We start from the raw sequence: 19,141 nt of genomic DNA on the forward strand, positions 1-19,141 counted from the left end.
CAAGTAAAACTCACAAGTCGACTGAGTGTCTTTGTTTCTCGTGCTGTGATTATTCTCTGGTGTAATCAGCAGGGTTTTGTGGTTTCTAACTACGACCTAAAAGTGAGGATCAGAGTTTCCAGGATTATAAAACACAGGTCTAAAGTTACTCATGGACTTTGGTAGAAAAGCTCTTTCCTTTCATGCTGAAATGTGCAGTGGAGCTTAGCAGCTTTGGACCGCGTGCTAGAAATGACTCTAATGCGCCTTAATAACTCATGCTCTTTTCCCCACGCTAGTCCAACTCCCTTAAAGCCTCCTGCTCCGCGTGCTCACCTGTTTTGGTGTAAGGGTAGTAGTTCCACGCTTTCTCTGTCACGTAGAAGATTTTGGGAACCACCGCCTGAGCCCAGGTGGGTAATTTACTGCAGAGAAACACGAGAGCGACAGACTGATGAGGAGCTGCACGTAGCAGCGAATCACAGGGGTGAGGGGGTATGGGGGCTGAAATTGCTTCCGCCGTTGCTGCAGTCATGAAAAACGTGTTCCACTGGTGAAAGGAAAATCTGTTCACCGCATAAAAACATAGAAACTGAGGGATGGTGTGAAAAGAACGCTTCCAAAAGGCTTTAATTCAGAGGAATGTGCTACTGGAGACCAAACGCATATTGCTCAACCTAATTGCTTTTAGGGCCTTTTGAACCTACTTGGAACTAAACTCAACCAGCCATATGGTATTCCCTTTAATTAGACTTTTGGCACCCATCCACTGTGCATCATGCTTGACATTCTCTAATCTTGAACCCTGAGGCTGCATTGAGAACTTATGAGATGTGTGATGCGGCGTACATGCATTAATGTAGCCTGACCTTCATCTGCGCTCCCTTTGATTGACCGGTTGAACAATTTCTTAAGGAGGCGCCTGGCGGCATCATGACGGCTGGGAGTAAAAAACAGCCATCGATGAAGATATTGTGAAAATGTCGGCAGCTCCCGATGAAAGAGGCCGACACTCCTCCTACACCATCTGTTGATTTCTCACATTTCATCCCTGTTCTTTTAAAAGATCTTTGCCAATAGCAAATTGGAAGGGGGGGGCGACGCTGTGAGTGGGAGGCTGCGCTTTCATGCCAAAAGCTTTTTCTTTGTTTTTTCAAATCACCCTAGTTTAGTTGAACACATCCGACGGACAGACGACGCTTCAACCTTAATATCAAGGGTGAGAAGAGGCCAAATAGTGAAGCACAGCGCAAGGCAGATTAAAGCATGACTGAGTCCAGGTTGACTTCCCTGGTGGAGAATCAGTCGTTGCAGAGTCAGATGGGGGGGGGGGGGGCAGTTGAGTAAGGTGGTAAGTAAAATCACATTAATATAATATCATAAGGCATTTATTTCTCTGTTCTTATCTGCACGTTATTCATAATGAGTGGGAAGCACAGGCTGCATGGGACCTTCCCGTTATCCGTTCATCAGTATCAACATACTTTGTTTGCTTCCGTCCGTTTGTGTTAAATGATCTGCCAGCAGATTGCAAAACAACGACTGATTCAAGTAGCAATGAGGCGTTCCACTCACCTGTTGAGGTAGACCCTTTTCTCTGTGAACTGTCCTTGGCCGTGCGCCGGGTCGTCAAATGGTTCGTTCTGGACAACCTCCACTCCTTCCCCTCGATCACTCTGCTCGTGGCTGTGTTTACTGATCATGTACAGCTGCCCAATCCGATACTGCAACATAAAGGGTGAGTTCACATGCTTTGTTCAGGAGCGCAGAGAGCGATAATGATGCAAACATTGAAAAATGACAAAATGGCTCGCAATCAGAAACTCGTGTGTCACGTCGAATTAAATCCAAAGCCAATGAAGCACCAACTAAACACTACAAAACTCAATTATTTCATTTGCAGCATGTTTTTGTTCCCATTGTAAAAGCGGAATCAAAATATCTGAATCAAACGAAAGACATGGAGATGACGTCACTATTTGAGGATACAAATAATGCCGTCATTACTCACAAATTGTGGGAAACTACTACTCTAAACGTAAAAAGCCAATGATAGGATGAGTTTGACCATTAATTGTCTCTTTGGCCATTCATCATTAACTGGTTTCTATTCCAGACTTAACAAAACAAAGTCATTTCAGCTTTTGCACCAATAATGCGTCTTCAATGAGAGGACTTCCTGTTTGCATGACGTGTTTGGTAAATTAACTGCTCTGACCAAACAATAACAGCTGAGATGCCCTTCATCATGATCACTTTATTCAAGCAATAAATGGTGGGTTGACTAGCACCGCTTTATGCCTTTGATCTTTAATCTTGTAAATCCACAGCTTCTGACAAAAGACAGAAAAGGAGAAGGGAAAGATATTGAAACACATTAAGGATTAAGGGGCAGAGTTTTAATGAGAATGAGTCAGCCCTAGCCTCAGTAAATGTAATAGAATACGTATGCAATTAAAGAAATGAAAAAGAGTAAAAAAATAAAAGCTACCTTTCCAAAGTAATAAGACAAAGCTGCAAGAAAGAAAAAACGGCCAAAAATTTGTTTCGTATTAAAATTCAGTGGATGACTGAGGGTCATTGTGCTTTGCATTCAGTAGGAGATGCACAGGAATACTGCACATTACATAACTAAGAACAAAACTAAGCCGCTAAGGCTTCTGCCTTAGCGGCACCTTGGATCGGTGTCCTCAGAGGTTCTGCAGACCAGTTTCCGTGAAACTCTCAAAGGGCAGCAAGGTCTCCGTGTATCTGTTGTATACATGCAAGATTGTGCAGTCAAAATAGGACACACACACACACACACACACACATACACACTTCCTTTACTGGAACGCCAGACACAGCAGCAGGTTGGGATTGGAGACCAACACGCAGTGTTTGCTTGACCTTTGTCAACGTTAGGAATGTGTTATAAAAAAGGTTGGCGGGCGTTTTCCTGCTGTGCATTGTTTACACGCAGACCAGCCACAATACCAAAGATAATTATGCCACATGCGCTTGGAGCGAAAAAAATAGATAAATAATCAAAGTGTGTAATCAACAGTAAATTAATCAAACTATTTCCATAAACAATTTGTTTATTTGCAGGACAAATGGCAAACACCTCAAATGCTTCCTTGAATTCTTAAGCTAAAAATGCAATTTTTTAAGTACAAATCAATACAAATTGTTTTATTTACCTAATCAATTTTTAGGGGGTTGATCAGTACCCTTTAAACGGCAGCCTGCACTCAGAGCGGGTAGTGATCATGCCTGTGGCCCATATCCATTTCCCCATTAGATGAGGGGACACCCGCGGGTTTTGAAAGTGGTAAACGTGCCATTGCAGCCACGCTACCCGAGAGAAAACAGACTTTAATCTTCTCCTTACACTATATTTAATTGGCCCTCTTTGTAACATTTACTGTCATAAAATGACAAACACAAATCTGGAGCTCAACTTTCATTCAGGTTAATAATTGACTCTTTCCAAGAGGATACAGGGCGACGTGGCAACGGGAGTCCAAATTGTCTGGAACGTTAGCCAATTGTAGCATAAACTCTCACAATTTATACATTTAAAGTGAAATAAAAAAAGTTGGAGAAACACGGATGAATATTACACCGCTTGAAATTTCCCAAAAAGAAGTTAATCAGCAGGTGAGCAAGTTTACGGAGCCACTAAAAAGTTCAGCAGTAGAGTGATGGGCTGCCATGAAAGGCATCAAGCAAAATGACATTTTCACCACTAATGGCACCTAAAATGTTTTATAACATTTTGAGTGTTGGCACGAACCGCCTCAGTGTAAGATTCTCCACAGCAAACGTTATCCAATATCTAAACTTATAAAAAGTGTTACCATTCAGTGTTAAAAATGAAAAAGTGTTCAAGGATGTTTTAATAACTACAGGTACATGTATGCTGAATTAATAAACGAGCACACTTATGGGGCAGAAGAAATACGCAAGCGGTTCTTTCAACATCGGCTTCCGTAGATTCAACCTCCCTTAAAATAAATAGCAGCCACATCAGCTCCATTACGAAGCTACAAGTTGATTTTTTTTCTTGAAATGTCTCGAATGCAAAAGGCAGAGTTTGTAGTAAAAAGCTGCGGTGAGCGCGAGTCGGCCAGGTCGAGCGCTGCGGTAAATAAAGCAGATGCAGGAGGAGGATTTTTGAGTGGCCCTTTGCATTTGTGGGAGGACAAAGTGGAAATGAGGGAGAGGTGCAGACTGACAGAGGGGCATAAAGGGTTGATACATGATTACAGCGGCAGGAAAGTGTGACATCAGTCTAATAAAGGTCAGTTTGGAGAAGAGATGTCCTTTTCTATTTGTTTAGTCACCCATAAGCTGCGGCGGTTATCGGGTTCTATAAATATCAAGGGCGTGCATACATCAGCTCTCCCACGGGGGCCGCTGCGATTATTTCAAAAGGGTTTGAGGACACCATGATGAACGCGCCCGACCGGCTAACATTAATATTAGGAGCGGTTTAGACAACAACAAATAAAAGCTTGTACTGGCTGGTTGAATAACCCGGTTATTTTCCAAGCTTTGAGGCAAAACAGGCATCCGTGCAGACAACGCTGACTGAGTTCTAACCGTCTCTAGTCTGGAATCTGCACAGCGCGACTGATCATTTAGCGACATGACGCAGCCTGCACAAAGTGGCCAGTGCTTCAGCCTGGTCCTCATTCGATTTCTCTGATGACGGGGCACTCTGGTTTGTAGTTGCTCATTAAGCAAGGACAATAAACTAGAGTGGGTTGTCATCATCGGCCCCCGTTACGGGGTTCAGACCTAGACCTGTGACAGCCAAAAATCCACCGCAGTCTTATGATCCGTGTGAAATCACTAACTACCTCCTTCTGGATTTCGACTACATAGACATCTTTTTTAGTTTACATACTAGACTTTAACAGACTACCATTTACACATGTAGTCCACAAACTTTTCTCTCCCTCCTTGTTGGTTTGTTTAAGTGGTTCTCTCATGGGTGGAGTTGTTGTGACCATCCCAGATGACCTGAATAAATAAAACGATATGGTTTTAAATAGTGGACGTTTGCCAAACAAGACTTTTTCATTTGCGTCAAGCGTGATTACTGGGGCTCGCCAATAAAAATAAAAATAAACCTAATACTCCCAGTCTTTAATCTGACATAATTTAGTCTTAAAAAAGGTCTAGACTGGTTATCAGACGGGCGTAATATGAGTAAACCACATTGCAGTGGGAAGCCATCAATACGTGGCCTTTCTGGACTCTCAGCACTTCTGTGCAGTCGATAATGCTACAGCACCATTTTCAAGAAAGTGCAGCAGTCAGTAAAGCTACAGAAAGGTTATTGAGGGCCACGAGAGAAAAAAGAAAAAAAAAGGACAGAATAAAAAAAACAAGTGGATTAAACAGTGGATGATAAAATTGGTGAATCAGCAGATAACGAGGAGGTAAACGGGAGGAAGGAGAGAAACAAAAGGGAGGGGGAGGAGTTATGATTTGCAGCCTGCACATCACTGTGTAGCGCTGCCAGGGCTCGCTGTGCAAAGGACGGGGAGTAGAAATTGAAAACAAAAAGGGGAGCAACAAACCGAGAGAGATGAGGCTGGGTGAAAGAAAAGAATAATTTGAGGTCCTTCGAGAGACGATCTCTTAATGTTCTTTGCAACAATCTCAAAATGTCAAAGAAATGGAGCCCTCCGGCGCTCGCCTCACGGGTTCAACTTGATCACGTTTGGCTAGTATCTCCGTAGTTGGGAGGGTTAGGATTATCTAAAAGTAAAGGCTTACTTCAAGCTGCCCATTTGTCAGATTTCTCACTGTCACATATTCCATCATATAATAAGTATGTTTTCATACTCGATCCTACCGATGCCGATAACCTTTCAGTGGGTTTTAGCAAATTTAATGCAAAATTTTAGATGCACATTTTACTGTGATAAGCTATCAATGTGAAAGCCTTGTTAAAAGTTGCTTTTACAAACGCAGCCAAACGCTCCGTTTGACAAGTGATGCGTCACGCGTTGGAATGAATTTACATCGTGGTCGGAGGACGACGCGTAATAAGAGCAAGATGGCGGCTTCCAGCAGGGGGAGGCGGGAATGGCCAGAAGAACAAGCTCCTCCTGCCTAGAGAAGTCCTCGACATCAAGACTCAACTCATTATGAACCTGCAGTCAAACAGCACACCGCCCCATTAGATTAACCCCGGGGGGGGGGGGGGGGGATCGGCCAATAGCTCCACTAATCAGTCTTCCACTTGTACAGGGGAGGCTAAACTAGTCCGTTGATTGCAACTAGTCCGTTGATTGCAGCTTGTAAAAATGAGTGCGGTTTCCACGGTTACCCAGGGAATGAGTCTGCGTGGGATGGACGTATGTACATGGCGCCATTACGATCCCACAGTGACAATTTGAGGTAACGCAAGCAGAAAGGTGGACCGTTTTTATTTAGTCATTTTTAAAACAAAAGATTGTAGACCTATATTTTTATTTCTAGGACAGCCCTTTAATAAAAAGTACCCAACTCACCTTTGTGCACTTTGTGAGACCAGTCAACACAACTAATTGGATTTCTAGATATTCTTTACTTTTTATAGTCTATATTAGGCACAGGGCTCATATGCTCATCTTAAATAAACCGTATCTTGCAAATGCATGCATTAGCTGACTAACTGTTGACTACTCCGGAAATAATAGCACATAAATCCCCTCAAAGAAAGAATCATGTTTTCCCTTGTGATGCTCATTGGCACCAACCAGTTATTCCTGAGTTGGTGCAGGATCTGATGGTGGTGAGGAGTGTACAGTAATTAGTGTATGTATGCAATACATTACTTTTGTGTTAGCAGTAAATGAGGCTTATGGAAGAGCCATTATTTTTGTAAGAATTTTGTCATAAACCAAAGTATCGGTGTGACATATTCTGAGGGGAGCACAATCAAATTTAATTCAAGCCATTAACATGTTAATTTATAGAGTGAGGCAACCCCCCCTCCCCATATTTCAATGTTTAATTTTGTTTTCAATTGTATATATATTGATTATGATATGGTGGCTTTGTTGACCTTTAAGTGGAAAACACTGCCATGGTGCCGTCTGTGACTCATTGTGGTCAGCTGTCAGCTTCAAGATCCTAATAATGTGGGATAAAGTGAGGACCAGCTGAGGCAACGTTCGACTACTCTGACAAAACTGTTATTGTCATGACGTTACGTCATCACACGCTCAGACAGGCCGGTCCACACGCAGATGACGCACAGGAAACATTTATAAAGACACATCCAACGGCAGAGTTTGACAGATGCTTTCCTGTGACTAAGATGTCGGTAAAAGACTGCTGGCAGTGCTGGCAAGAGAAACGTTCGCCTCGATTTAGACACAAGCGTATGTCCTCAGGGACCTTTCCAGGTACAAGCCTCAGAAATTACTGCAATTCCAAAAATATTTTTGTGGATTATTTTCAGATACCTGTGCGGCTCTGACGCATCATCCAGATAAGGGCTCCAAGTGGAGAACAAAGGATAATCTATTACCACCAACGTGCTGTCCCAGGAGCAGAGACATGCCAGACTGTTTGGCTGATGTTTCATCATTAAAATTTCCCTCAGCAGCAAATTCAAATGCCAGCTTGTCAGGGTGACGTTACACCTGCTTGGATGGGGAAATGCTCGCATCAGCAGCGGCCTCAATTGAGCGAAGCTGAAACCCAGTTAGCTATTGGCCTGGAGATGAAGGTAATTGTAGTGCGGTATGAATTGTGACTGCGGATGTCGCATGAGCACTTTACAACGTGCCGCAATTTTGATTGTGAGTGGAATAAGGTGAACACATGCTCAACATGTCAATTTATTTTTCCAAAGTGGACAGATGTAGTGTACATACAATGACTGTGTGTGTGTGTGTGTGTGTGTGTGTGTGTGTGTGTGTGTGTGTGTGTGTGTGTGTGTGTGTGTGTGTGTGTGTGTGTGTGTGTGTGTGTGTGTGTGTGTGTGTGTGTGTGTCCTAACACCACACACAGCAGGAGCTCTTCATAGCTCACATCCGGCTGCTTTCTCCACCATTTGGACGTGGTTTCTTTCTGAACAGCCTTCCATGTCCTTTCCACAGTGTTAATTCACCCATCACTAAGCGTGCATTCAGAACAATGAATTAATCACATGGGGTTTAAAAAAAAAAATTAATAAAAAAAAGCTGGAGGGGGAAAGCAATTTCAGGGCAAAGCAGCCCAACAGCGGGGTTATCGGTAAAATATTCCATATATTCCAGTTTAGAGGTCTTAAAAACCCTAAAAAATGCAATCCTGCTGACAGTTGCTTCCAAATGCCAAATTGTTGTTTATCCCTGATCAAGTTTCACCACGTTGTATTTCAAGGAATGCCTGTTAAAAAGAATGTACAGATGGACTGAAATTTCAGTAATTTGGTATTGCAGTGTTCCAATTTCTATTTATCGCATTCCAAACGCTCAGTGGACTAGATCGTTTTATATCTTTAAAAATTAAGTTGTAAAACTGTTAGGCCTAAGGTGCTTAATATAAAATCGACTCCACTGGCCACAAGCGTGTGCATTGTAGAATATTTGTATACTGATTACAGTTGTATTCAACACACAAAAACGCTCAAACAATATTTGAGCAGCAAATAATGGAATCAAGGAGGGTTACAAAAAGTCAAAAAGATTCTGAATAAGCATGAAGGGGATCATGTGACACGAACCAAGAGGGAGGAAGAGGATGGTCCTTGACTCCGATCCTTCCTCCTCGTCCTTGCTGGCCAACACAGGGACTGTAAATCCCCACGAAACGTGAGAAGATGTAAACAAACCGTTGGCCCGGGTCTGCTGGAGGTAAAACCACCCCACATACAAGTGCCAAGCGCGCACACAGACGGAAGAAGAATTGTACATGCAACACATGCAGACAGGTGTGACTGTGCAGACATGCTCACCTTGGTATTAACGCATGCAAAATCAGTGTGCAACCCTACAAGAGAAAGTTCATACAGTACTCGTACTAAAACCAATTTTCTGGTGTGATTGGAATATTCAAACGTGAAATATAAACCGGTCTCTTGCACATGCTCCTGTATAAAGCCAATGGCATTCAACCAAACCGCACTACCCGACCCACCAAACCCAGCAAACAGCCCTGACACCTGGTGAAGAAGACGAGGAGGTGACTAATGAAAGTATCCACTGTGTAGAGAGCGCTGAAGGCTTTTTGTACTTTTTACACAACCACCACATTGTTCGGTTCTATCAGTCTTATACTTAAAAGTCTCATTCTCCGTCCTCGTGTCTTCTGTCACTTCATTCCCTCCTTTACTTTGTCCTGCTCTCATATGGCAATTTTCCTTTCACCTCCATGTCATACTCTAGGGCACTTAGACTTTCAATTTGTCTTCCAATTTCACACTTTTTGAGTTCTTTGAAATGATGAAAAACTTGCTACCTTCTCTCCCCCCATTGTCACTGAGACCACAGACTTTTAGGGGGTGAGATCGTCGAGTAATTCCATTTCCCCATGAAGCTCTAGGCAACAACTTCGAGGTGGAGATGAAAGTCCGTAGTCGTCACAAAGCGCGTGGTCTCCTCTCACTGCCACACACACACACACACACACACACACACACACACACACGTTTGCATTAATGTGCTTCACTGCTCCAAACATGTTTCTCACTAAATGTTCTTGTATTTAACAATTATCTCCCATAACTATATCCATATTTTACAATGCAGGAAAGTTGTATATCAAATTCTCAAAGAGCAGCGGTGTAAATCACAAGCAACTGGTATAAAAGGTTATGTTTAATAAGTGAATAACTGAATGCTTGTGGGAAGAGGAGATAGATGAATAGAGAAAACGAGGGTTAATTAATCTAATGGCTCCGTCAGCGTAGAGGTGCAGGTGAATGGTTTGCACCACACAGGAATGCTGTGAACAGAGGAGCGAGAGAGTGAGTGAACATCATTTAAATGAAAAAGGTCAGAATGGGTGGAGGCAGCTTTGATGGGAATCCCTACTGGGAGTGTGCGGGTGCGGCGGGGGGGTGGAGTGCGTGTGGCAGCAGGGCCACTACTGTGCTATTTATAGCCGTGCTGGTTGAAGTTGGACTACAACATCAGGAACCATGGACAGTCAATTTCCTTTGCTCCTCCCCTTTCCTCTCGCCTTCATCCACTCCTCGTGTGTCCTCGGCCCATTTCAACTGTCTAGCTGCTGCTCACAGTCTGGAAACAATATCATGACATGTTCAAGGCCATCCAACCTCGAGACTACATGGAGAACGTGGGGATACTACTGGTCTGATATCCTATTAATTCAATTGTGTCAATCAATAGTTGTATTTACATGGAGCGTTTTAAAACCAACACCATGCAAACAGCAAGTGCAGAGATGCATTTAGTTTGATTTCATATTCTATTTAGCGCCAGATCATGACATCATTTAAGGTCACCTACCCTATAGAACAGGACCCTGTTGTTAGACTAATTAGCCCCATGTCATCTTATTTTCACAACGACATGTCATTTCTGTCTCTAGATGGTCGCACAATTACCCATCATCCCTGTACTGCGCCCAGCGGAGTTCCGCCTCGACACACACAGGCTGCACACACACAGCGAAAACACTGACTTGTGTGCCCTTGTACAAACGTCTAAAACGTACCTGCAGGTTGAACCCATTAATCTAATTCATGGGTTTGATTTAGGTGTGTCTGTTAGCAGTTGGCGACATCATGTGCGGCGTCTAATTGGACCAGCTGTCCAAACACTGGCAGGTCGGGCTTATTTTGAGACTCCTACAGCGGTATCCACCGGTCCACCCCTAGTGATGTGAAAAAACGACTGTGCATCCACACTATTCATGTACAGTTGGATACAAGTTTGCCCCGGGATATGGACTGCTGACCGTACAAATGCTTCTCCCCTCGCTTTAAGTTTACGTTTCCCCATTTCTCGCACTCTTTTATCATCCATCGACGTCTATGACGCCCTCTCATGAACCAACGCAATATACGTGTAAGCGGCATGCTGGGCTATTGCATAATGACAACGCAGATACAGTTACTGTCCACGTGTTGGTAATTTGACACGCGCACCAATGACTCGACGTAACACGTCAGCACCAGCCAGTCAGCTAAGGTCAGTGTCTCAACAACCGAGCTCACAATTGTTCCTGCCGCATCGCACATGTTAAATACATGTTAAAAATACTACTACCATACTACCTGGATGGTTGGATGCAGAACAGCACTGACTGACTGCTGCATTGACATTCATTAACATTTAAAGGGTTTGTTTGACATTGCGAGATGTATAAACCCTGGTGTGAAAAAATGTTTTTCATAATGACAAGCTGAGAGAAATCCATCGTGTAGTAGTGACCTCATTAATGCAAAGCTTGGAAAAAAATATTCACGTTTTCATATGCACCTCCACAAGGACTGCCACTAAAGCAGCTGTGGCAGTGCAGAAGAAAAGGGATTAATGTCTGTTTAAAAAAATAAAATAAAATTGCAGCTTAGGGTTAAATATTCATCCCCAAAGACTATTATTTGAATGGAATAATGATTACAGTTTAGGTTAACCATTATCCATCCTAGATCAAATCTCAAACATCTTGACATTTTAACAGTCATGACTACAAGGTCTCCAACATTCACATAATCAGCTTTGACACGCGGAGGTGATTGAGATGCATCCCCACTTACTAACGTTACCAACTTACGAACGTTCAGATAGAAATCCAATTCCACACTCGTCCAGTGCAAAGACTGGATAGAGCAAGAAGAAACTGATACGTTGCCACCAACACATGACAGAGGTTCAGGTGTATTAGGTTCATTTGTCGTCCTTCTGTGAAAGGAAGGCCTCTGGAGGATGATTTGTTTTGATCTCCCCATTCAAAGCCTCTGCGGCCTTCCTCTCCATTGTCAACTTCAACCGGCTAAACCAGTAGGACATTAGTATTTGGAGGAGGATTAACCAAATCATTCCATTTTATAATCCACTTTAACAAACCTTTAATGCATACAGTTTGCACTGTACTTGTATCAAATTTAAACAGGAGGTGTGCTTGGTTATTATGGGTATGTGTGCAAGTCCCAGGCAGAGCTGGAGCCCTGTGAACCTACCAAAAGAGGTTTTCTGAAAACAGTTTTCAGTTGTTTTATAATAGTCAATCTCAGAAAAGATTTGATAGGAAGTTATTTAGACATCCACACACCTACGGGCAATTCGGAGTCACCAATTAACCTGATCCCCAGAGCACGTCTTTGGGAGACCTTCTTGCTGTGAGGCGACAGTGCTAACCACCACACCACCGTGCCGCCCCATACACTTATATATGTTATGTAAATGATTTAAAACAAGAATAAGGTGTAGGTAAATGGAAAAAAAAACAATGGGTAGAGCTGTCACGATATCACATGTTTATTGCGATATTATTTCAATTTTCAGACCATTTTATGCCACTGATAATATAATGACAATAGCATAGTAATAAACGCACGCTATTTCAAAGAACACATAACGTTTTATTTGTCAGAATAGTTAGACATTTGAATCGGAATGTGAAAAAATGTATCCTATGTAAATAAAACAAAAAATCATTTCAATGTAATCTCATTTTTGTTTATACTCTTGTTTAAATTAGCAACGTGAGCTAGTCTGAGAACTGCCCAATCACAAGGCCTTTGTGATGCAACCAAGGCAACCAAAACACAGCAGCTATAGTTATAGCTGTAGAGCCGGGCACAAACGCATTCTCCGGCCCGCTCAAATGGACAAACAGTGAGCAGCAAGGCAAGTGGTCTTCAAGGAATGGTCACTGAATCCACGTCCTTAGGGTTTGTTCACAACGCATATCACACATGCTCAATCTGATGCAATCTACAGGTGTGTGGGTCGGGGAGGGACACTACAATGATTGCACATACGAACGGGTGAAACTCAACCTGGAGTTCTTCACCAGATCATCAACCTTCTGTGATGTAAACGGCATCAATGTTTTTCTGAATTGTAGACAATAAAAAGGCACTTTATGTCGTGCCATCTGTGAGATGCATGTACTGGAAAAATATGTTATAACATTGTTTTGTGCTAAAGCCGTGTCTCAAGTGTCCTGTATTTGACCCGGACGTGCAAGGAGGAACATGATACAAAATGTTAGTTTGCAGCTGTGTCCTGAGAAGGGAGGACGGTTGACTCGATCTCATAGACGATTCAAAACAAAGGACTCCTCTTCATGGCCTTAGTTCATATCTTTTTCGGTACGAAAGTTCCGGATCCACGTTTTACTTCATGTCAATTAATTATGATTTGCACCGGCCACTGAGGAGGATCTTGCTGTGTGTGTGTACTACCCTCAGCTTCACCTGGGTTCTTATCTCAACCTGATTGGCAGCTTCTCGTAACTGGCACTGAGAATGTCCTTCACACGTGTATAAAAACTCAGCGGTTTTACTGCTCGGAGACGCCATTACACAGAACGCTGAGATACGTGCTTGTGTGTCTGACCTCCTGCTTGCAAGCAATAGTTAGAGCCAGATATCTGCGGAGAAGTGCTCATGTAAAAATTTTTCTCTTCTAAATAAATGTTAACTTTTTGACTTGTCGTGTTGCGATCCTTCTCATCAACCAACTCGGGGGGATTGGAGATCCCGATACATCCTACATGGGCAAATAATCAAATTATATTAAAACAATAAAAGGTCTTTGGCTGCTTAGACAATTTCCAAGTGTAAAAATATGCTGGAGCATGTACATAAACCGGCCTGACAGAACAACCGGTGCCTTCGGAAAACATTAAGAATTCGGCTTCTGCTGTTGAAGTATTGGGTGCTGCGCTAACAATCATTCTGCTCACTGATTTGTGGTCTGAGGCTCCCACAACGAAGAAAAACGATTGAGAGCGAGCTGAAAGCAACGACTAAATTAAAAATTAGGCTATTCCTTTCCAAAAAAAACTGCATATTTTATATATGAATAAAATTTTAGTTCAATTCTCTCTGCACGTCGTCGCCTAATCTCACAAATTTAAATCCCTGGATTGACGTTTTCTGGGTACCTTTAACTTCTTAAGCCATTGCCATCTATCTTAAGAGAATCTTCCCGGCTTCACTCTTTAAAGCCTGAGCAGCGCACGCACTGTAAAAACCACACATTTTACAGTGCGTGCCCTGCCACGTAGAGCCAGATAGTAAAACACAAAATATTCTACTACATGACCTGTACTCTCGTTTGTAATTCAGCACTAGTCGCTCACCGTGGAAAGGCGGCTACCTTGAAATGCTTTCCAGCCTGAATTTGAGGCAACTATAAGATATAAATCCAGCACAGGCCACGTACAAGCAAAAGGGGAATGCTGCCAAACTGACCGCACTCAGTGTTTCCTATTAATTAAATGCACTCTGGCAGCCCACCATAATCTTATTTGCCATTCAACATGTGGTGTACGATGGAGCAAAAATGTTTCTGCACTTCCATGAATTGGCTGTGATTGGGCGGGAAGGCGCAGGGTGAGAGGCTAACGGCTCCGGCTGTGCAGCACCAACGGTGCGGCCACAGGACCGGCCCTCACTGTGCCCTCCCTCCCTGGAGCGCTCCCAGGGCCAACTAGCCTCAGTGAGCGCTTTGCAGCCAAATCTGGAAGAATCAATAGATAAACAGGAAAGTACGTCACGCGACACAGTCCGTTAGCTGGAGGCGCGTTGTGACTTACACCTCAGTGTTTCTAAAAAGGTGTGACGTGCCAAAGCCAACCACTGGCTCTAATCAGCTTTCAGCACCTTGGACAGATACGGGTTTCTCACAACGGAGAAGTGGGTGCAGTCATTTATAACCTGCGTTGGCATTAACTTCTTACCCGTAGAGGAAGCACTGTTCACACCCAATCGGTTTTAACATTTCTGTGCTTTAGATTTACAGCACAAACTTGCACATTAACAATTATGAGAGTTAAAATATACAGCATTCCTATATTAAAATCCCAGAACATTACACTCTACACGTTCCTGTATGAAAGAGGCTTGAGGCGTAGTATTAACACAACCCCCGTTAACACAACACATTACTCCATTAGTTTGATTGCACTTTTATTGGATGACCTCCCGATTTCACTGAACAACAGTAGGTAATTTGCCCTGCAGTTGACATGGCAAACACACAAAGGATTACAATTGCGGATAAAATCTATCCCCCACCACTGTGCATTTGGACTTCAGCCGGCACCCTCTGACGGCTACAGAGTGAAATGAAACCGCTGCTGGCCAAAACCAAAGGAATAGTGGAAACGTGAATCCTCGGGCTGCAAGATGATTGCACATAAGCTGGCTGGCAATTATGCAGTTTGAATGAGGGATTTTAGACGGGTAAAGACGAGACATGCATTAATGGATCGATTGAAAGTGTCCTCAAAAGAGCAGAATGCAATGGAGCCACGAGACTAATGGTGTTCTCACTTGTAAAAGAGCTCTCCCAAGTTGAAGACATGTGATGAAAAGCCTTCCGCAGTGTGTGAAAAAAAAAAAACAATGTTCGACAAAACAAGGAATGTGAAGTCACAATTTGTTTGCATTGCATCTTGTATAAGGGAACAGAGTCCGCTTTGTGAGTAAAGCGCAGGCATGCACTTAAAAACAGGGCCCTATGTCATGCGATCACAGATCGCGTTCCGAAGGAAAGTAACTCACAGCAGCACAGGATACATTTATGATGAGGATTCATACATTTTACTAAAACCGCACAAGATTTTCTAATCATAAAGGTCTAATCCTCACTAACCTGAGGAGTTTATGGATATATGCATGACTCTGGCTGTGCGGTATGGCCAAAAATTCATATCACGGTATCTGGAAAGATTCGGAACGGTATGACTGTATAGTTTTTCAAGTAAATACATTAATTCACGCTGAAAAAGGACCGCCAGCTAACGGCCACCCGATCAGCCATTATATTGCCACCAGAGAAAATACCAGCGGCTCAACCAACTTTCCAATAAACTTTTTTGAGGATGGCAGCCTCGGTACCGGCCTCTGGTCTTCTGTTTATTTTTTATCACATTAAACGCTGATCTTTAACCGATCACTAGTCCCCTCGTGCTTCAAACGCTTCCCCATCACCCCGGTAAATAATCCTCCATCACAGGATTTAATGACCACAGGCCCGTGGCCCTGACATCTGTGGTCTTGAAATCCTTGGAGAAGCTGGTGTTGACCCACCTGAAGAACATCACAGGGCCCCTGATGGACGTCCTGCAGTTTGCCTGCCGGGCAAACAGGTCAGTGGATGATGGAGTCAACGTGGGACGGCACCACGTGCTACGTCACCTCTACTCTCCAAGGACATATGGAAGGGTTCTGTTTGCTGACCCAAACGCTGCGTTCAACACCATCATCGTGGGTTACTTGAGACCAAACTGTCCCACCTAACTGTGCCAGCCGCCATGGCAAATAAAGCAAATTTTGATGTTACAGACACATGCCGCAGAAAATGATCTTTTTTGTTGTCCTCCCCCCCCAACACATGCGCGGCTATGTCCGTGTAGCCCCCCCTGATGTTATAAACCGAGGGAAAACACTTTGTCCATTCAGTTAAAGAATTAAAAAGAATTCTACTCTAAATAGCTGAGATAAAAAGTAATGAACCTGCCAACCTCTTTCAGCGTTTTTTCCTCATCATCCATTAGCATTATAGAAACTTTTTATGGAAGACAGCGGCTTGTCTGCTTCGACTCGCAGACAGTGCATTTCCTTGAAATGACTGACATTTGAAATGTTATTGGAATCTGATTTGCGAATGTCAAAAGCAGCATTAGAAAGGAAAGCTTTTAGTGATCCCTTTCGTGGTAGCTCATTATAGCCATTTTATACTAGAATATATAATATTTTAAAGCAGTGTTTCCGAACCTTAGGTCACATTGACTGTGGGTTCAGACACGGCGCCCTGACCACAGTCAGTCACATGCTATTGTGTGCGCAGGAAAGACTGTAGCGGGCGGAGACAAAAGGAGGTGTGTTTTTAAAGCTGCAGCAGGCTCTCCTTTACCCCGCCACCTGCAGCTACATCAATAGAGCCCTCTTTATTTAGTGTCCATAACAGCGGCACTGTGAGCGTGTATGACGCAGAGATCTTGTGCGTGGGCTTCGGTTTTGAACACATTTCTCCAAGCTGCCCTGGAATGAAAACTTAAAAAAGAACCTCGGCCTAATTCTCGGCCAATTATATTGGCCTTTTCCTAATTTATTGGGGTTGAATGCCGGCATAAAACCCTCTACCAGCCCAAAAGCCTGATCCGAGACTGTGTGAGCATAACGTAGTAAATGAACATGATGAGTTGCTGAACTACGGATGACAGAGGAAGATTTAAAGTTTGACGTAACTTCTGCGTCGGCCAAAAACAGCAGAATGGCAACTGCTGGCTTTCAGCCTGAGCCACAGCAACTTAATGAGCCCGTAAGAGCGCAGCACCGTCTGTCAGCCTGTGCTGAGGATCTGCTGCAGGACCACTTTGTTCCAACTAAGGGCACTCATATGCTGCTGCGTAGCAGACGAGTGACATTTCATCCAGAGTAGGAAGAACCGACAGTCCTGGTATAATGTGGCCTTGAGAAGTTTTTTTGTTTTTTTTAAGTGAGGATAAAATGGTGCCTGTGGACCATTTAGGTGAGTCAGAGGGAAAGAGAGGTACAGACAGAGCAGCCGGGAGAGAGAGGGAGGCAGCAGAGACTAAACGTCTTAGTCCTTGTAAATAACCAGAGACATTTATTACTTAATGGCTGGCTCTGTTTAAAAGGCCGTGGTAGTCCAGCAACACTTACAAAAGTGGTCGCCCGATTTTTGGCCCCAAAAGCAGCTTAACTAAGGCAGAGAAAGCAGATAGCAGTGCTACACAATCACAGATAAGCAATAGTTATGATAACGTAATTATTATTGTTGGCTTCTATCGCACTATTAAAAGGCTTTAAATCGCAATAGTAGATTTACGTTAAAAAACTATATGCACAGCTCTGGTGACTGGTGGGGGAAGTAGACTTGTTCCCCTCACAAGCGAGGACATCAGAGGGCCAAAGAAAATTAATAGTCTTTAAAAAAACTCCAGCTGTTTCCCCTTTGTTTGGTCAACAAGCATTGGAAGCTGACTCTTCAGCAGCCAAAATGTCAAATCAACAGCCGCTGGTGCAAACTGCTGATTGGCTGAAAAGGTTTCTGCCCGAATGTCCTTCTGTGAGTGTTTCTGTAGCTGATGGAAAACGAACCGTGTTTCCATAACACGGTTGCCAACAGGGACCATTGATCCAAGGCCAAACACCCGGCAGAGAAGAGGCACATAAGAAACAGACAGGTGAGCAGACAAAGTGATGTTAACAGGAGACGGACCAGACTGAACAGTCGGGATTTGGACACTTGGAGACAAACCTGCATCAGTGAACCTGGTTTCTCAAAAGCATAAATGAATGTTCCGTTCAGTGATATTCACAGCGAGTCCACCGTTTCAAACCAAATATACAGACCAAAGTCAGCTACTCACGCACAAAACCAGTAAGAACATCCTCCAAAATACAGCACGCCTCATCTGGCCCTTGTTTCAGAAAAAAGGAAAAAAAGTGATGAAATAGGAAGAACTTTTACCTCCAACACTGATGGCAATTTCCCTCAACTTTATAGGAGAGTAAAAGAACCTTTCTGGGTCCAAGACCAATCGAGTCCAGGCAGGACGATGATAAATGCAGCCCTACTTTTATTGAGATCGTTATGATCTTTGCTTCTAGAAATTCTCTTCCTGGACCTCTGGACATTATAGTTGAATACCTGCTCTACTGTGTACACACGTTTCACTGTGAGATTTACTGTGGTTTATAGAAAAAGGGCTTTGCAGGATATGCAATCATGGTGTTTATATGCAGTTTGGAACCAGAGAAGAAGAGCAATGCATGCAGAACACGTGGTGACGTCACCATGAGATCTGCCTTTAGAGGCCGTTTAAAGTCATTGTGGTCCTATTTATAGTTGATAAAGTGCAAATGTTTTTAACTAAATGTGGTCCCTCCCTCTCGGGTGCACCCATAATAGCGTTTTTATGACACCCAGACAATTTGTGGCTTCATGAACATAAATCTATACAGAGAAGACTGCGAGCCAAAAATAAGGCGTACTTTAACCATTTTTGCTGAAGG

The 19,141-nt window shown here is 43.3% G+C and overlaps 1 protein-coding gene across 1 annotated transcript in view; it reads right to left on the reverse strand.

Annotated features, from left to right (window-relative positions):
• The window catches only part of LOC120825149 (cytoplasmic phosphatidylinositol transfer protein 1), a 43,552-nt gene that overhangs the window by 12,698 nt on the left and 11,713 nt on the right, over window positions 1-19,141 (reverse strand). Inside the window, exons 2-3 of the mRNA XM_040186591.2 lie at window positions 1,555-1,703; window positions 316-404 (exon numbers count right to left, since the gene is read on the reverse strand). Coding sequence (XP_040042525.1) covers window positions 316-404; window positions 1,555-1,703 — 238 coding nt within the window. The remainder of the gene's footprint in view (window positions 1-315; window positions 405-1,554; window positions 1,704-19,141) is intronic.

This window comes from Gasterosteus aculeatus, chromosome 9 (assembly GCF_964276395.1).
Source record: "Gasterosteus aculeatus chromosome 9, fGasAcu3.hap1.1, whole genome shotgun sequence".
NCBI classification, from domain to species: domain Eukaryota; kingdom Metazoa; phylum Chordata; class Actinopteri; order Perciformes; family Gasterosteidae; genus Gasterosteus; species Gasterosteus aculeatus.